Source organism: Melozone crissalis, unplaced genomic scaffold (assembly GCF_028551555.1).
Source record: "Melozone crissalis strain CALT ecotype California unplaced genomic scaffold, PUWL_Pcris_2 ptg000029l_1, whole genome shotgun sequence".
Taxonomy (NCBI): Eukaryota; Metazoa; Chordata; class Aves; order Passeriformes; family Passerellidae; genus Melozone; species Melozone crissalis.
In genome coordinates, this window is record NW_026535807.1 from 12,567,728 (window position 1) to 12,584,957 (window position 17,230).

The 17,230-nt window shown below is 36.9% G+C and overlaps 1 protein-coding gene across 12 annotated transcripts in view; it reads left to right on the forward strand.

Annotated features, from left to right (window-relative positions):
* ERC2 (ELKS/RAB6-interacting/CAST family member 2) overlaps positions 1-17,230 on the forward strand; it is a 404,850-nt gene that overhangs the window by 12,257 nt on the left and 375,363 nt on the right. For all 12 annotated transcript variants that reach the window (XR_008483247.1, XR_008483246.1, XR_008483248.1 and 9 more), the window contains one exon: positions 388-1,184. Coding sequence is in view for 1 of the 12 variants with exons in the window: in XM_054280975.1 (XP_054136950.1) it covers positions 531-1,184 (654 nt within the window). In the remaining 11 variants the exon portion in view is untranslated. The remainder of the gene's footprint in view (positions 1-387; positions 1,185-17,230) is intronic.

The following is a 17,230-nucleotide window of genomic DNA, read 5'->3' on the forward strand; positions in this document are numbered from 1 at the left end:
CTCTGTGCCTTGGGAATGAATTCTGGAGGCTTTAAGAGGGTAGTTCTTTATGCCAATAATAAATATTTTTATTTATATGAATTTCATATTGTCAGTCATTTAAATGACAAGGTATGCTATGTTATTGTATTGGGCCCATGTTGTTCATTTCAACTTAGTTTAACAAGCTTTAGCTCAGAGTTTTCTAGCAAGAAAGAAATGAGGAGTTTTATTTTGATTGAAATTAATTTGAAAAGGCATTTTTAACTAATCATCCTAAATATAAAATGTATAGCAGATTTTATTTTTGTAGTTATAACTCTGGGAAGTTGGTTTTTCTGCTATATAGTGATTACTTGTAAATTTATTTTCCAAAATGAAAACTTAATTTTATAATTTTTTTTTCAGGTCTGTCTTGGGAGGAAAACCAGATTTTGCCTACTGGAAGAATGCAGTGAAACTGCCAGTATTTCTAGCCGGAATTCTTAATTGAACATTCAACTTTAGTGTTACTTGTTTCTTACTAAATAGTACCTCAAAGTAGAAGAAAAATGTATGGGAGTGCAAGAACAATCGGCAACTTGGAAGGGAGTCCCTCCAGGTCCCCCCGCCTGCCGAGGTCCCCCCGGCTGGGCCACAGGAGAACCAGCAGCGGGGGAGGGGGGGCAGGGAAGACGCTGTCCATGGAGAACATCCAGTCCCTTAACGCAGCCTATGCAACATCTGGACCAATGTACCTGAGTGACCACGAGGGTGTAGCTTCTACTACTTTCCCAAAGGGCACAATGACTCTCGGAAGGGCTACAAATCGAGCTGTGTATGGTGGCCGAGTCACAGCCATGGGGAGCAGCCCCAACATCGCTTCTGCTGGACTGTCACACACGGATGTCCTTTCTTACGCCGACCAGCACGGAGGGCTGACCGCATCCTCACACCACCACCACCACCAGGTTCCTTCCATGCTGAGACAGGTTAGGGATAGCACCATGTTAGATCTGCAGGCTCAGCTGAAGGATCTACAGAGGGAGAATGACCTTCTCAGAAAAGAACTCGACATTAAGGACAGCAAGCTGGGGTCCTCTATGAACAGCATCAAAACTTTCTGGAGTCCTGAGCTAAAGAAAGAGAGAGTATTGAGGAAAGAAGAAGCAGCCAGAATGTCAGTTCTTAAAGAACAGATGAGAGTTTCCCATGAAGAAAATCAGGTAAGTAATTATGAAGGTTTCTTTGTGTTGATTTACAACCAAGCACTTGATGTTTTGCTTTTGGTACTGTATTCAGTGCTGGCACAAGTTTGATATTTTCCACAATAATTTTATGTCTTGGAATACCTGCTTCTCACTGCTAAACTGCAGGAAAGCACACTAATAAGAATCCAAATGCAGATTATAATTTCCTTCATGCAGCATCCCTTCACATTTTAGATGGATAAAACAATTGTTGTTACCCTTTCTTTTATGTTTGAAGCTTTCTCTAGGTTTTTTTTTGCAACTGTCTAAATGTTGTCTTGGCAACATTTTCTGAAGAGGTAAATGAGCCCTTTTTGAAAAAGTGTAAATAAATATCCAGAGGCATATTTTGTTTAAGCTGTGCAGGGAGTTAACAGTTTTAAAGTTAAAAGAAGATAAATCCTCATATTCAGCTTTCTGTAGTTCTGCATTACAGAATGAAGTGAAGTTTTCAGTAACATTTCAGAGACCTGCATTGTAGTAAATGAGTATCTTGTAAATTTGTGTTTCAAATACTTCTATTCACATTGTAACATTATTTTCCTGAAGTTATAGAAAGATTCAAATATTTTAGTCTGGATGGATAAATCTGTGAAGTCAAAATTTGAGTCTTTGCTATATCAAATATACAGCTACATATACAAAGCATACAAAACAGCAGCACAGAATAGATAAAAAAAAAATTATCCTTGCTTTCTCCACACACTTTTTGGCTTCTGGTCTTATTTTAAAGCTGCTCCTTTTTAGACCATCTGTTAACTTTCTCCAGACAAAAACACAGTCCTGTGTTTCTCTCACTTCCAGATTCCAAATCTAAACTTCTTTGCTGGCAGGCAGCAACAACTGAGATTTTTAATTTACTTCCAAGTTAGTGATCAATTAGAGCTTCTCAGCAAACTTTCCACCTTTAGGCATGTCATGAACCTAAATATCTACAGAGCTGGCAAGTCTGTTACCAGTTACTTCAGTGGGAAACTGGCTGGGTTGTCATCAGGAATTCAGTGCAGTGAATTAATTTATGACTGCTTGTATAACTTTTTGTATCCAGACTGACAATAGTAGTTGCTGATTATTTATAGCGGATGCACTAGGATGCTGCTAGATCCAATATTAACAAAATAATGCATGGTGGAGGTTCTGTTTTTGAAAAACTCTGTTGGTTAGATACTTTAATGGTGGTAGTTGGTATCACCTTAAAGGGAGAATTCTCCTAATAGACTCTGTGTTTCTTATGGAAATGTCACATTAATATCTTATATTGGCTTTTGGAATTTGAATCTGGTGTTTAGAGACTTTGTCACACACCAGTGACAATTCTGTTTTGGTTTTTCCCCCTAAAATCTATTTAATAGATAATAAAATAATTGCTTATCTTGAGGGAAAGTAAACTACTAACTCAGGAGTTCATGTTGTAGCTTTTTGACAAATTCTTTTAATTTCTTGTAACAGCAAGCCTGACAAAAGCAATGTATTTTGCTCTATGTGTATATTTAACATGAGTCCTCCCTCCATAATGCACAGAGATTGGGTAGCTCTGTTCCATTGCCGAGTGTCCAAACATTCACAGGAGAGGCCAAGGACACAGTGGTATCCCCAGAGGGTGCTCCTTGTGATCCAGCTGCTGTTTCTTTGTGCTTCATAACTCAGTGAACTTTAAATTCAGCCAGTTTCTTTTGGACCTGTTTAAAATGCCAGTGTCCACAGGCTCTTACAGCCTAACATACCTGTGAGGAACCACTGTTTGCATTTGGTTTTGCACCAGACTTTGGCTGCTTTTGCAAGGATTTCCTGCTCCTTGTAGTGAAAGAAGCAATAAAGAATTGATGTCTGGCGCCAGTCTCAGTGCCACTTAGGACTTTACAGTGCCGTCATCACATCCCTCCCTCAGCTCTTTTCCAGACAGCAGCATCTTACCATGTGTGATAATTCCTTGTGAAACAGTAACGTGATGTTTTGTGGACCTGTTAAATGTTGGGGACTTTTTTTTTCAGGCAAGGGGGACCAAAACATCTTATCTTTTTGATAAGGTGTAAAATGAGTGGTATTGATGCTGTAGTGTTTGCCCTTTTATTCTGTATTTCTCTCACAGAAATTCCCAGCAATTAGTTTGTTCTTTCCAGTTTTGGATGCCTTTATTTTTGCTGCTACTGAGTACTAGGCTAGTATCTTAATGGAAATATTTATCATAGCTAAAAAATACCTCACCATTCATTCTAACCAGTTCAGATCCCAGCTTGTTAGGCTTAAAGGTAGGATTATTTTAACTTGTGTGCCACTTTTATCTCCTTGAATTTCATCTGCCAGCCTCTGACTATTTGCTTAGTCTTATAAAATTCTTCTTTGCATTTGGATTTTGTCTTTACTGCCCTGAATAACCAAACACCATGAGGAAAATCAGTTATCTTACTGATCACCCTGTTCTTTGGGCTGCTCAGGAAGTGTCAGTCAGCACAAAGCACAGCCACAGGTCCCAGCAAAACTCCAGGGGTCTTCTGTTGGTTTTAGGAGTCAACCAGGTGTTTCTGCTCTTTCCTCTCTTGTAATCAAATATTTGTGTATAAAAGTACCCATGCTCTTATGTAATTGCTGCTTACTTTTCTTGTAAGCATTTGGAGAGGAGCCTTTCTCAAGGAGTGGCTTTGGAAGCCCAAGCTGGCTGTGTCAGCTTGCTTGTCACTCTCATTCAGGAGGCTATCGGTTCTTTCAAACTAATTTAAATTAGAATCATCAAAAAGCTGTAATTTTAAAGAACAAAAAAGGTGATGTGCTCTATCACATCTCTCCTAAAGTGGTCAGTCTGTCCTGGTGTCCAGGTTTACTGGTTTATAAAACTTGCTTAAAAAAGGAGTTATTTCACACTGGAACAGTAAAAAGTGTTTTCACCTTGGCTGTCCTTGATGGAAGTGACCCTGCCTGGATTCCTGGGTCTCTGAACAAAGTTTGTGAGCTCCTTCCAGGAGACTGGAGAAGGACAAGTCTGCCTGCCAAAAAAGAAGTGAAATGAGAGAATGAGTAAAATGCTTCATATTTTTATAGTGGTTTCTGAAAAAGTATTGCAAAACCCAAAGAATTATTTTGAAGCTGTACTTTTAAAAATCATCAGCTATTTCTAAATATAGAGATGGGAAAATTGGAACTTAAGCTAGCACCCAATATGGATTTATCAAAAATGATGTCAAAGACATCTGATTTTTCTTGGATGACAGGAAAACACATCTTATGCATAATGGAAAAACAGTAACAACATATCGATGTTAAGAAAACTTTGTCTCAAAAGCTTTCCTTTAGTGAGTTGGTGGGAAGCATATGACAGTAAATTGCTACTACATGGAGAAGTGTTTGATTGGAAGCCTGTGTCAAAGGGTGATTATCAGTGATTCATGGTGAAATTGGAAAGGTTTCCAGCAGGATCTGGTATGGATCTGTCCTGTGCTTGAGGCTTTCATCAGTGTCCTAAAGGATGGATGTGTTATGCATCCAAATAATGGCAAGATTGGGAAGGCTTAAAACCATCCTGGAAAGTAGGATTATAAATAAAAATAGATTTGCCAAATAAACGAATTAGTTTGAAATGGTAGGATCTGTTTCAACAGGAAAATTGATAAAATTAAACCTTTTGGAAGAAGGAGATCTATGCGGAAGTTTATGGACAGTAACTTGGATGTTCCTGTTTTTCTTTTGAAAGTTGCTATATGTCTGAAAGTGTATATTTTCAGCACCTGTACTTTGATATCACAGCCCACATTTAGCTGGCTTTTGTTCTTCATGTTCTTTGTGATATTTTCTCACAGCATAACTGAAATTATTTTATATATGTGTTGGTATACATAGGAGCAGGAAGTGCTCTACATGTTTTTAACTATTTAAAGTAGTTCTTCATCTTGGAATCATCCTTTTACAATATCTCAAACAGAGATTTTGCTTTTTTCCTCCTAGGTAAATAGTAATTGTCTCTCATCTGGCTTGATTAGAAGCTTCTAATAATGTGTAATGTACAGGAGAGTAAGTGTGGAAGGTTTCAGTGGACAGCAGAAGGCCACAAGGTGGGAAGTGCTGGGAAGATACAGGACATTAATCAGCAATATTCATTTCCATGGTTGTTGCCTGCCAAGAGGGAAAACTAATTTATTGCTTTGGATTAGCTGCTTCTAATACAATACATTAATGTTTATCATTTTATATGCTGCTTTTATAGCATTGCAAAAACTGAATCACTGTGACATTTTTTGAAATGCATATTAAGTCCTGTTGCACAAAATAAGCCACTTTTACTTACTTACAAATGTAATTATTTAATAGATAATCAATACAAAATGGACACTGTGTGCCATGAACAGTGGCTCATTTACAGGCATAGCATGGTTATATTGGAAATAAATGGGTGAGCATGATCCTTTTTTCCCTTAAAAAAACCCCAGGTAATTTTAATTGACTTAATGTGTTCTTTGAGAACACATTACAGATTTTGATCTTTTGAAGTTTAGTTCCTATCCTGATACTGCAGGAATTTACTTCAGATTAATGAGATGGAGAGAAGATAAAAAGGATAGTGAGCAGTTCCTCTGAGGTTTATAGTTCTGAATAAAAAATTTTCTTGAAATAGTTTCTCCAAGTAACTTTTGTCCATCTGTAGCAATGTGAATAACTCAGATGCTGCAATTAGCAGAATAGAGCTGATAAAATAATCAGTACAGAAGGGAATGTGTATTCATGATTTTAGAACTGTGAGTAGCTACTCAATGTTATTTCACAATGGTGCTCTTCATTTTCACTTTGATTCATGACAAGAATCTAAAAAGAACAATAAGAGAAAATATACTGACAGATATTCTGAAATGGCATTTTCCTTCTCTGTACTAATTAAAATATGTTCCTAATAAAATATTGATTAGGCTAAGGTATAAATTATTAAAAAATTTATTTTCTTATATTTTGTTTATGCCCTTTGAAATTCTTTTAGGTTCACTGTAGTGGAATATGCAGGCAGTTGCCAGCACTTGGGTATTTAGTGTGAGTTTATAGATGGGCATTGCCTTCCTTAAGGGGTCAAAGTATGCACTTGATTACTGGTTGGAAAGGACTTTTCATTGTTAATACCACTTGTGGTCAGAGGAGGATTTTTTGGGTAGAAATATTTTTCAGCCCATCTTATTGTGTAAATGTCTGAAACAGCAGGGATTTTGAAGCTTATTGTGAATATTAATGAAGTTCATGGTTATACAACTCAAAGCTAGGAATCTGAGGAATGGAAATGTTGTGCTTGTGGTTTACTATACTACCTGAGGTATGTTTTCATATTAATAGTCTTAAAAAGAAACTGGCTGTATTTTTACTAAATGAGTCTCTTCAAGAAACAAGACTTCCAACATCAAATTTTAATATAGTATTTACAGCCAGTGAAAGCTTCTTAAGGTGTTTTAGGGTGATTCTGTAAAGCTGGTAGGTTCATCACACCCATTCACCTTGTTTTCTGTTTTTCACTGTACTGTTGTTTTCTGCTTTCTTCCGCTTTTTAAAAAAATATTTGTTTTGACCTGCATGCATACTTGTTGATTTTAACTTCATTTTGCATGTTTCCACTGTTTTCTTCATGTAAACTCATGTACATTGATGGCAATTTAGGTAAGTGCAAAACATTCTTCTTTACTTTGTTTATTAAGTGCAGCAAAGTGCTTAAGCATTTAACCACATGGAACAGATCAAATGGTCATTATCTGAATAGCAAAGAAGAATGAAATCAGTGGATTTTTAAATAATATTCCCAATAATAATGGCTGTGAAATTGGGAAGAGGCTGAAACAGCAGGACTGTTCTGCTGAGAGGGGATGGTGTCTAATGGGTGAGGAACAGTGAATAAGCTGGGCCTGAAGGGTGTGTGTTGCCTTCTGTTGTTATTGATGAGGAGCAAAGGCTCCTGCCTCTGGTGGGGAGTAGAATTTCATAAGGAGGGAGCCATGATACTACAGATAAACAAGGAAATTTTGATGGAGTAATAACCTGAAAGTGCTTGAGGGTGAATGAGGGAATTTAGTTACTTTTAACCTTTTGAGACCCTCTGTCTCAAAAAGTTTGGTAAGTATTGAGCTAGAAAAATGAATAATAAGAATGTGATTCTGTAACCTGAAGCTTTTTGGTGCTATTCTGGTTTAGATAGTAGTATTCACGAATACATTAAAAAATAGAAACTGATAGCTTAAACTGTATGAAAACTGTATCACATGTTAGTGGTAAATTGGAAAGGATAGTAATAATAAGTTACATCCTTTGGGGCATTTTTGAGGCATAAAGAGATCTGAGGAAAGTAGTTTTTAGTTTTGTTCTGTTGTCCCCAGTATTTCAAAAAAGATAAGAACCATGAATTGTAGTCTTTAGAATGCACTGTGTGTAGCTGTCAGCTGAAAGAATACAGTTTTATTTAGAACAGCCAAGAAGTAATGAAAAAAGAGTAATTTCTTTCTCATTTTACATTTTTAGTCTTGATTAGTAAAATTTCAGATGTTTTCCTTCCTTTGGTCCTTCATCTTGTGTTTTCTGACAGTTGTCCCCAAATCATCTAACAGGCAATTGATAATTCCCCACTCAATTAGCCTGCAGTGCAGAACTCCTCCTTTGGGCTGTTTCTGAGAAACACAACCTTTTTTGGCTGTGCTGCAAAGCATTATATTTATTTATTTTATATATGCATATAATTTAAAGATAAACTTGCCTGAAGCTTCCTAACCTTTCTCTTTTCTGTTATATTCCTGACTTCATAAGATGCATTTCAGGTTGTTGTCAGGGCATGGGCAGTGTTGTGATGGTGACTTAACCTGCTGGTCATTGATTCAATTTTCTTCTGAATTTTTGCATGTCTGGGAGTTCTGCTTGGGTAATGCCATGCAGGGTCAGATTTGGGAGGTTTGTCATTTCCTCTGTTGAAGGTGTCTGGCATTCCTGACTATGGAACTGTGTATTCCCTGGTGCTAGTGAGTCACTTGTTAAAGCTGTCAGCTGCAAGGTAATATTTATTACTTGAATTTATTGCTGGAGTGTCTGTCAGCTGAGGTGGTAAAGAAACCAGGATTCAGGAACCCTTGGCATATTTTATAAGGAATAACTTTGGTTCAAGTTGGATTGCTTGTGGCAGGAGCAAATAAGTCTTTTGAATCTACTAATTTTAGAATATTTGGCCTGTGGGATGGGGAAAATATTTAGTTTCTGAATTTCCTGAAGCATCTGCCACAGGATAGTTATTGCTATTACTCTTGGTGTTGGAAGATGACCAAAAAGCTAACAAAACACATGTTAAAAGAAAGCAGTAGATTTCATGTAAATACTCTTTGTGCCCTGAAGGAAAAGGAATAAATGATGAATTTGCCTAAAGGAACATCACTGAGGCAAATCACTGTGAATATTTCAGTGTTAGAGATGCAGAGAATGCTGAGGTCTTGTAAGGTCTGTGTTCCATTCTCATCTATAATTAATGAGAGGGTGGGGCCTCATCACAGCCATTGCTGTAGAAGAAAAGCCAGGGTCAGCAGAACCTACAGGAAAAGCACAAACACACATTGGGGTGCAGCTTCAGAGGAGCAGCAAACCCTGAAAGAAGGCCTGCTTTTTGAACTCACTCAAGTTCCCGTTTAATTGACTACAGCATTAATTGCATACAGTCCAAATCTCACTGTAAAAGCCTGCATTTAAATTGAGAGAATCACAGGAAGAGGCAGGGAGCTGTGCTTTGAAAATTAGATCTTTTCTCTGTATTTTAATTTCAGCTGTGTAAGTGGACATAGCTTTTGCAATGTGTAGGTAGAAAGGCTGAAAGAATAGTCCTGTTAGTGTGAACTTTTTCTTGTGTGTGACATTAACTACCAGGTACCTAGTTACTGGTAAAGCATAATAATGGTCTTAACAAATTCAGTGAACAAGTGCCTGAATATTGTGGTATAATATTTGGATATTCTGGAAGGTGGAGATAACTAGTGGGTTATATTAAATCATGATGAGTCAAAGCATAAATAAAATGTGTCAATCCAAACTTGAAGAATTAAGCTTGCAATCAGCATGTCTGTAATAAAAGCCTGCTGCTCTATTCAGGTCTATATGTAATTATGCACATGTGTAGATTAAGAAATCATACATACGTTGTGATAATCAGATTGTTTTGCATTCAATGGTCACTAAATTTCTTACCTGAGTGACAGAAACTAAGCTGCATCTTGAGGGAAATCAAAATTCCCAATTACCCTTTATTTGGAAGCCAGAATTCTTTCCACATCATTCTGAAGATGTGCTTTCTTGTCAGCACAGCTCTCTGGGCTATGGAGTATGTGCTACCTATTGAAAAATTGAGGTTTATAGTGAGTTTGATGTGAACATGAATACATTTAGGTACATATTATATTGTCTTATCTGTTTTAATATATATATAGTGAAAAATCCAAAGTAAACCCACAACTTTTAATGTTTCTGATAATTAACATTTTAATGAAAATTACAATAATACCCCTGGAATGATACTACAATACTCGGGAAATCTGAAGTTCTTCCTAAAAAATTTCTTTTCAGAAGAACAGTGGGTTGTATGCTGGTGTAAGTTTTGCTAGCAAGAGTGATTTGGCATGTTTTTTCATCACTGGTTAACAACCACTGCTTCCTATGTCACCTTCTATAGATAAAATTTATTTTAGTTTTATATTACTGTTATTTTAGTATATTTATTTTTAGTGTATTTATTTTTCTATTTCTAACATAACTTGTGCATTCTTAGTTTGGTTGAAATAAGGGAATGAATGAGCCGCATAATTGTGTATGAACGATCTGGTACTTTCCTTACACTTGAGAGATATTTTTGTCTTCGTGTTCCCTGGTGCAGTAAAGGAAGGGAAGAGAGAGCTAAGGAGTAGAAAACACAGAATTTGCTGAAGAAGGCAAAACCAGGCATTCTTCATCATGTTCAGGCATCTCATCCCCTGAAGAGGGAGAACTGTCAGACTGAGAATTTGAGCAATTAGATGAGGACACTGGTGATAGACTTTTCCACCTGAATGCACTGCACTGTCCTGGCTGCAGGACTGCAGAATTAACAAGCAGTGCCAGTCAGGCAAACTCCAAGGAAAAGTATTTGTGAGTAACATTTTAGAGAAGAGATTTTTTTTTTTCTTAAAGAGCTATATAGATGTAACAATAAAACATGAATTGAAGGCAGCAGTGATCCTATGTTAAATAGGGTGAGGCCGTTATCCAGTTCAGGTCTTGTATAAAGCATTGCCTCACTGTGCCTTGATGGCTAAACACAGAATCAAGTATTAGAGGAAAGGTTATGCAGATTTACAAGAAAATGAAATTATCGTTAGGAATATATTTCTCCTGCTTGTTTCATCTGGAGGGTCTCCTTTTTTACGAGTCACAGTGGTCTCAGAAGAAAGTGGTAACTTGATCCAGTTGGAAACTTTATTTGAAAACCAAATTTTTTTCCCAAGTTTTTCTAGGTGTTCATTTCCCACCTGTGTCCAGTTGAATAGTTACTAAACATGTGAGGTAGAATCTGCTCTTTATTTGATAGTCCAAAAGCTTAGTTCAAGATAATTTGGAGATAAAATAGATTAAAAAATTAGTGTCATTAACTAATTGAAATATTAATGTAAATATTTTATGGCAAATTTTGTTACAGTGTTGCATTATTAATATTTTAGGTCTTTTAACATATCTTAATTAAAAGCCAGATGAAAAAGTTGGATATAGGAAGACACCTTTGCTTCTTACTAAATTGGTCCCAACTTCTAGAATTATTTCTTGCAGGTGCCTTTCCCCCATCTTTCTCCCCATCACTTCCAAAATCACTTTATTTCTGTGCCAACCAGCAATTGTTCACGTTCTTCTGCTGTTTTTCCTAAGTCAGTGCCACAGTTGGGGTACTGCAGGTGTTTCACACTTGGATTGCTGCTACATGACCGTGTGGACACTGATGATGTTGGGAGTGCAGTGACCAACACTATTTGCCATTGAGTTACTCTCTCTCAGGAGGTCAGGAGTGTGTTTTAGCTCTAATAGTGTGTTCAGGTTTTGCCCTGGACACTTTATTTTCAAATGTCCATAAATATATTTTTTAAAATTCTATCTTTATATGATCTGAAAGGTTGTGCTTTATTTTTTTCAGTGTCTTAATTAAGATCAATCTTTTCCTATTACTGTGGAAATATGTTGATTTTTCTGTTTTGGTTTTTTTCCCCCTAATCCTGGCTTAATAGTGTCTATAACAAACTTCACCCTTCAAGACCTACTTTCATCATACATTTTTTTGTAGAATTAAATAATCATCTGTTTTTAATAATAATAATAAAAGATGAGGAATTCTAAAATGTGCAAAAACAAACAGTTTTTACTGAAAAAACTATGGGAACGCTATTTTGCTATGAATTTCCTTTCATTTTATTGATTAACTTATTTTTGCCAGATGGTAGAAAATTCAGCAAAACACATAATGAGTCTTGCTGCTGTTTTTGTTTTTAATTCAGCTCACAAAAGGCTACTGGCAGGATTATGTGTGATTAAGAAGAGTGAGTCAATTTGTATAAACTCCTTATTTATACCATTTACACATCTTGCACATTCAGTGTTATTGCCCTCTCCTCTGCTGTGCTGTTCAGCTTTGACTATGCATTTTCTTTGACTCTTAAATTGAAAATCTGCTGTGTCTTCAGATAGTAATTCTTTAGGACAGTGTGGCTATTCACCTCCGTTTCCCAAATTCAAAAGTAATTCTTTCCTCTTCATCAGTGCTCTGCATTGTGCGATCATTAAAAGCAGTGCTCCCTTCTGTTTCACTGTAGCAGGCATCACCCACATGTGAGAGGATGAAAAGCTCAGATGTGATGAGGCAGGAGGAAAGGCCATGTTCCCTGTTCCCCGGGGTTTGTCCTTCCCTTTTCCCATGTTGCCTGCCCAGCAGTGAGGCCATAGAGGGAAGGGCTGTGCTGCAGGACCTGCAGTTGAACTGAAACTCGCTGTCAGCTGGGACCATGGATGTGAACACAAGGGAAGAGTTTGTAGATATTGCTAAACCTTTATCATGACCATTATAAAATGGGTTCATCCTGCTCTCTTCACAGTTCAGGGAAGAGGAACATCCTGATAGGCTGCAACAAGTTCTTCTGAGTGAATTTACTTTCTCTAATAAATGAATAAGGGAAAATAGATAACATCAGTTCAAGCTGTTGAACTTGCCACTACAGTGTGAATTTCTAGATGTACACAGATGATTCAAGTACTCAATCAAACAGCAGGTTTTTGGATAACAAAAACTTCAAACTTGAAGTTGTTAAGCTGTAGACGAGGGAAAAAAATTTGGTGCAAAATCTGGAAAGAATAAGCCACTCTTAAAACCAATAAAAAAGCAAGACCCCACCAACAGTCCAAAAGAGAACTGTTACATAAAATAACAATGGCTTGAAATGTTCCTTTATTTAAAGCACTAAGAAGTGCACTTGTGAAAAGACTCCAAGCAGAATGATCAGATAAACTCTGGTATTATGAAATTATTCTGAAAGTGTGAAACCTAATGCTTTAGCTGAGAAGCAAGAAAACCAAATCAAACCAGGTAAGGAAGTAGTTTCTTTTTCAGATTGAGAGGTGATTCTGTCTTTGGGGGTGAGCTGCATTTCTTACAGCTCTTACAGGAGAACAGGGAAGGTGAATATTCTTATGTCACCTGCAAAGGCAAGCAATGAACTTCAGATCAATACCTTTGCAACTGTTGGATACCTAAAACCAGTGCAGACTAATATACAGTTAAAGGATTTCATAATTTAGAATGGTTAATGTAACTAATAGGTTGTTTTATAAAGTCACTTGCTTTTGCTTTTCTGTTAAATGTTAGGACTTGATTGGTTTTGTGCCAATATGTGTCACAACTCCTGCTACTCTGTAGTTAAAGCATGGGATAAATTACAAGTTCAGGTTGTTTCAGAGAGGAAATTTCCTATAATATCAAATATAGATTAAGCTTTATTTCAAATAAGGTACTAATATTTTTTGCACTTCAAGAAATTACATTGAAATATCTTCTAGGAACACATGTAAAATAGCTGAAAGAAGAAAGGCAGGAATTCAGGAGAACCCAGCAGACGCTTTGGAAATTTCCATTGTAATGCTCAACAAATGTAGTAGCACTTTTCATAGTTTGCCAGAGTTGGGAACTGTACACACTTCTGCACTTGACCATTCCAGGCTGCCAGATAAGAATATGAAGGAAACCAGAGCAAATTGTGATAAAGGCTAGAAAGAATAAATATACATGTGCACATTTGCTGCATTGGTATTTTTAAATTCTGCCTGTGCATAAGCTACACTGTTGAACTTTACATTTTAAATTGATAATTCTTGTATATGAAGTAACTCTCCTGATATATCTCTGTTGTTGAGATGTTGGAGCTTTTTCTTTTAATGCCTTTCCATTTTCTGCTGTTTTTCTTGTGGATTCTTTTGCTTCAGCAGTTTACTCTTCTAATCTAACTACCTAGTATCTAAGTAATGAAATAAGTGAATCTGAACACAGTCTCATGAATTTGGTAGAGCTATTCTGGTTTAGTTTTCAATTTCCTTTAAGGTGGGCAAAACCTGAATGACACAGCAAAGAAAGAGGCTTAGCAATGTTTCCTGTTGGAAGTGGAGTGTTCAGTTCTTTGTACAGAATCTTTAAAATAATTTAGCTGTACTGTGCTGAGTATTTAAGGAACAAATGCTTTAGAAGTGTCTGTATTTGAGAAGTAAATTGTGGAGATTTAATTTCAGAAACAAAAACCCCTGTACAGCAGCTGATGGAGTTCGTGCTCTGTCCTGTCTGGGCATCTGGAAATACTCACTGGATAAATACATTCTTTTTTTTGGATTTAGCCTCTTGGATCTAGTGTAAAACTTGATGTTCAGGAACCCCATTGGCAAAGGTTTCATAGCATCCAAGCATATGAATTTAATTCCTGAATTGCTTTTGAATATGGATCTCTGCCATCAAATAACTTAATTTGCCTTCGTCAATCACAAAAAAGTATTTTTATACTTTAGTGACCGAGGCTTTGATTTTTCTGGTGTGAAATATCATAGCAGCTTTCTATCAGCTCAGACTGGTTCTCACTATTTTAGTTGCCTAGTTTCTTGCTGTGCTGTAAGTGATTTCATGATTAAATCTTACTAAAACTGAGCCCAAATCTGACCATTAAGACTACTGTAGGTTTTACTAAATAAATATTTTCACTAATCTTTTGCTAATATTATCCTGTATTGAAATTTCTCTTTATAGTAATTGATTACTAAAATATAAACTGGGAGGTTTCATATCAGTAGGACATCAGAACAGTGATTATGCCTAAAGGGATACAGGAAAGGCTTTCTTTTTGTTCTATCAGTTTCCTTGATGTGAATTTAATTTGCTTCCCCCCCCCCCCCCCCCCCCCACTTGTAATTGATGATCTGGAATCTGCAGAGTAATATTCTAAGTGGAGACTATCTTTTCAATGCTCCTGGTATACCTTGACTAACTTTTCAGGTATTCCTGAGCATAAGTAGCTTTTCCCTTGATAATAGAATTATTGTGAATAAAAAAAAAAGCACAAATATCTGAAATAGGTGCTGGCACCTAGCATGTTGTGACTAGCATGAGGGATGCCTTTTCACTGTCCTTGGAGCATCTCTGTGATTTTCATGGTGAGCCCCTGTTTTTTAAGCTGAAATGTGAATATGTTTAAGACTGAGTGACATTATTTGCAATGAAGTGGACCAATGTAATAAGAGATTTCTTCTGACACTTCTCAGAGTACCATAGAAGTATGAAAGCACTTTACAGAAGTCCATTTATTGAAATCCAGTTTTACATTGACTCTTACATCTCTGTAGTGTTCTTTGCTTCCATTAGATGGTTGGCAGCCTTTGGCAATTCCAGCATCCTTCTTTGTGAGACTAAAACTATCTTGACACACAAAAGTCCTTACAAGACTGACTGCTTCCCCTGTACTGGGAAACTAGCAGTCTCAGGAACTTGGGTTTTTCCTTTGTTTTAGTTTGATTCCCCCCACCTTGTGTGGCTTATCTCTTTTATTCCATAAACTGTTATGAGATGGAAGAACTTTTATTGAAACTTCCAAGATGTCCAAATTTTGTGCAAGAGTGCTTCATAGCATTTTTAGAAGTTGCATATGTTTCCTGAGAACTTTGAATTAATGAACTAAAGCAAAATCTTAAAAATTAGAACCGTTAGTATTTTCGGGCTCTTAATAGAACAGAAAAGGATTAGAAACTTTCTTTGTTAGTACACCTTTCTAACTGTGCACAAAGGAATAGAGCTTTACACACAAAAAGAATAAACTAACATAACAAATTTAAAACAACAGAGAAACAGAAATTGTCTGTATTCACATCAATAGCATAACTGGAAAATGTAGAACTCTTTTTGAAGCACAGCCAAAATGTTTTTTATAAAAAACTCACCAACCACTTGTAGGGAGAACGAAAAAGAGAAATTTCTTGGCCTGCTTCATGGAAGAGGCTGAAATAGTAAAGTATTCAAACAAGTTTTTGAGGTTTTTTTTTTTTTAGTGTGTATTTTTTCCTTTATTTTGTTTCTGTTTTGTCAGTGGAGCAATGAAATAATAAGGCATTAGAAGGGAGGGAAAATATAGCTGACATACAGAAACAGCCAGAACTGCACTTGTGGCGTTTGGTATGAACTCAGAAACATCTTTCTTATGTCTCAGGTGTTGTCTTTAGTGCCACATGTACAGGGTGGTTTTTTCCTGTGTTACCAGATTTTACCAAATCAGTAGTCAGCTACAATTGCTGAAATCATGTTGTATGGATTCCTTAAGGTGGATTAGGTAGGAAGCAGTGCAGCTTGTGGGTGAAATTCTGGTTACAAGTGAGGGTAGCACCACATCTCTCTCAGACTAGAGCAGGGAGAGCCTGTTGGGGAGGGGGGGAGGTTAAGGAAGGAAATTTGATCCTAAATGCCCAGTTTGTTCCTTCAGAGAGATGCCAGGAAAGAATTGTTATCTTGATTAATGCCAACCTCAGGTGTACTGGAGATAGAGGCAAGCTCTAGGCTCACCTCAGGGGAGTATTAATTAGCACCAGCACACCTACTGTTCTGTCTTGAGAACTTAATTGCTTTAGCCCAGATGAGAACAGTGATTCATAAAACAGAATTTAATGACTGTATTAGAAAAATGGTTGTGAATAAGAACGTAAATTAATCCCTAGAGTAATTCCTTTTATAACATGAAATAGGGAGTGTTTCTGCAAATTTAGCTTTATATCTTGCATACTAATCTTTCTTTTTACAAAATATTAATTCTGTTTGATTTATTTTTTAACGTGCACAAAACTGACTTTTTCCAACATATTAGAGTAATACTAGAACCTTCATTTGACCATTTCATTAGGTGGAGAAAGAAGTGTGTATTTGATGGGTCAAATCCCTTGGACTCAACCAGTTTCTCTTGGGGTGAGGTCATGTCTACGACTAAGACATTTTATCACCTGAACATTTGTCACCTCCCAGCTGCCAGCTCTGCTGTGAGCACCTGGGTGCTTGGCTGGTGCCTCTGGTGGCTGGGACACTGTGGTGGCCAAGGCTGTGCTGGAGGGGGAGGCCAGAGCTGGCAGCTGCTGCCAGCCCTGAGCCCTGCAGCAGCAGCTGAGTGTCATCTGTGGAGGTGGCTTCACTGGGAGGGCTGCATTTTGTCTGCTTCATTTTGACATTCTCTGGGTATTGTGAAGCCATGGCAAAAAGAAGGCAGCAGCTTACCAAAAAAAATTGGCAGGATATGACCCATCTAAAAAAACCAAAGCATTTACTGGTCATTTTAAGGTTGTCTTAATTTAAAAATGTTCATAACATGATTGCAGGAAGGTTTACTTTGAAAAATTTAAATGAGAAATGAAAAAGTTTCATTAGTTATGCTGTGTTATATTTTAGCTGCATGCCTATAATTGAATTTACTCTGCCCTGAGACTGTTTATATCCTCCTTACTGTGCACTGAAGTTGGTGGCA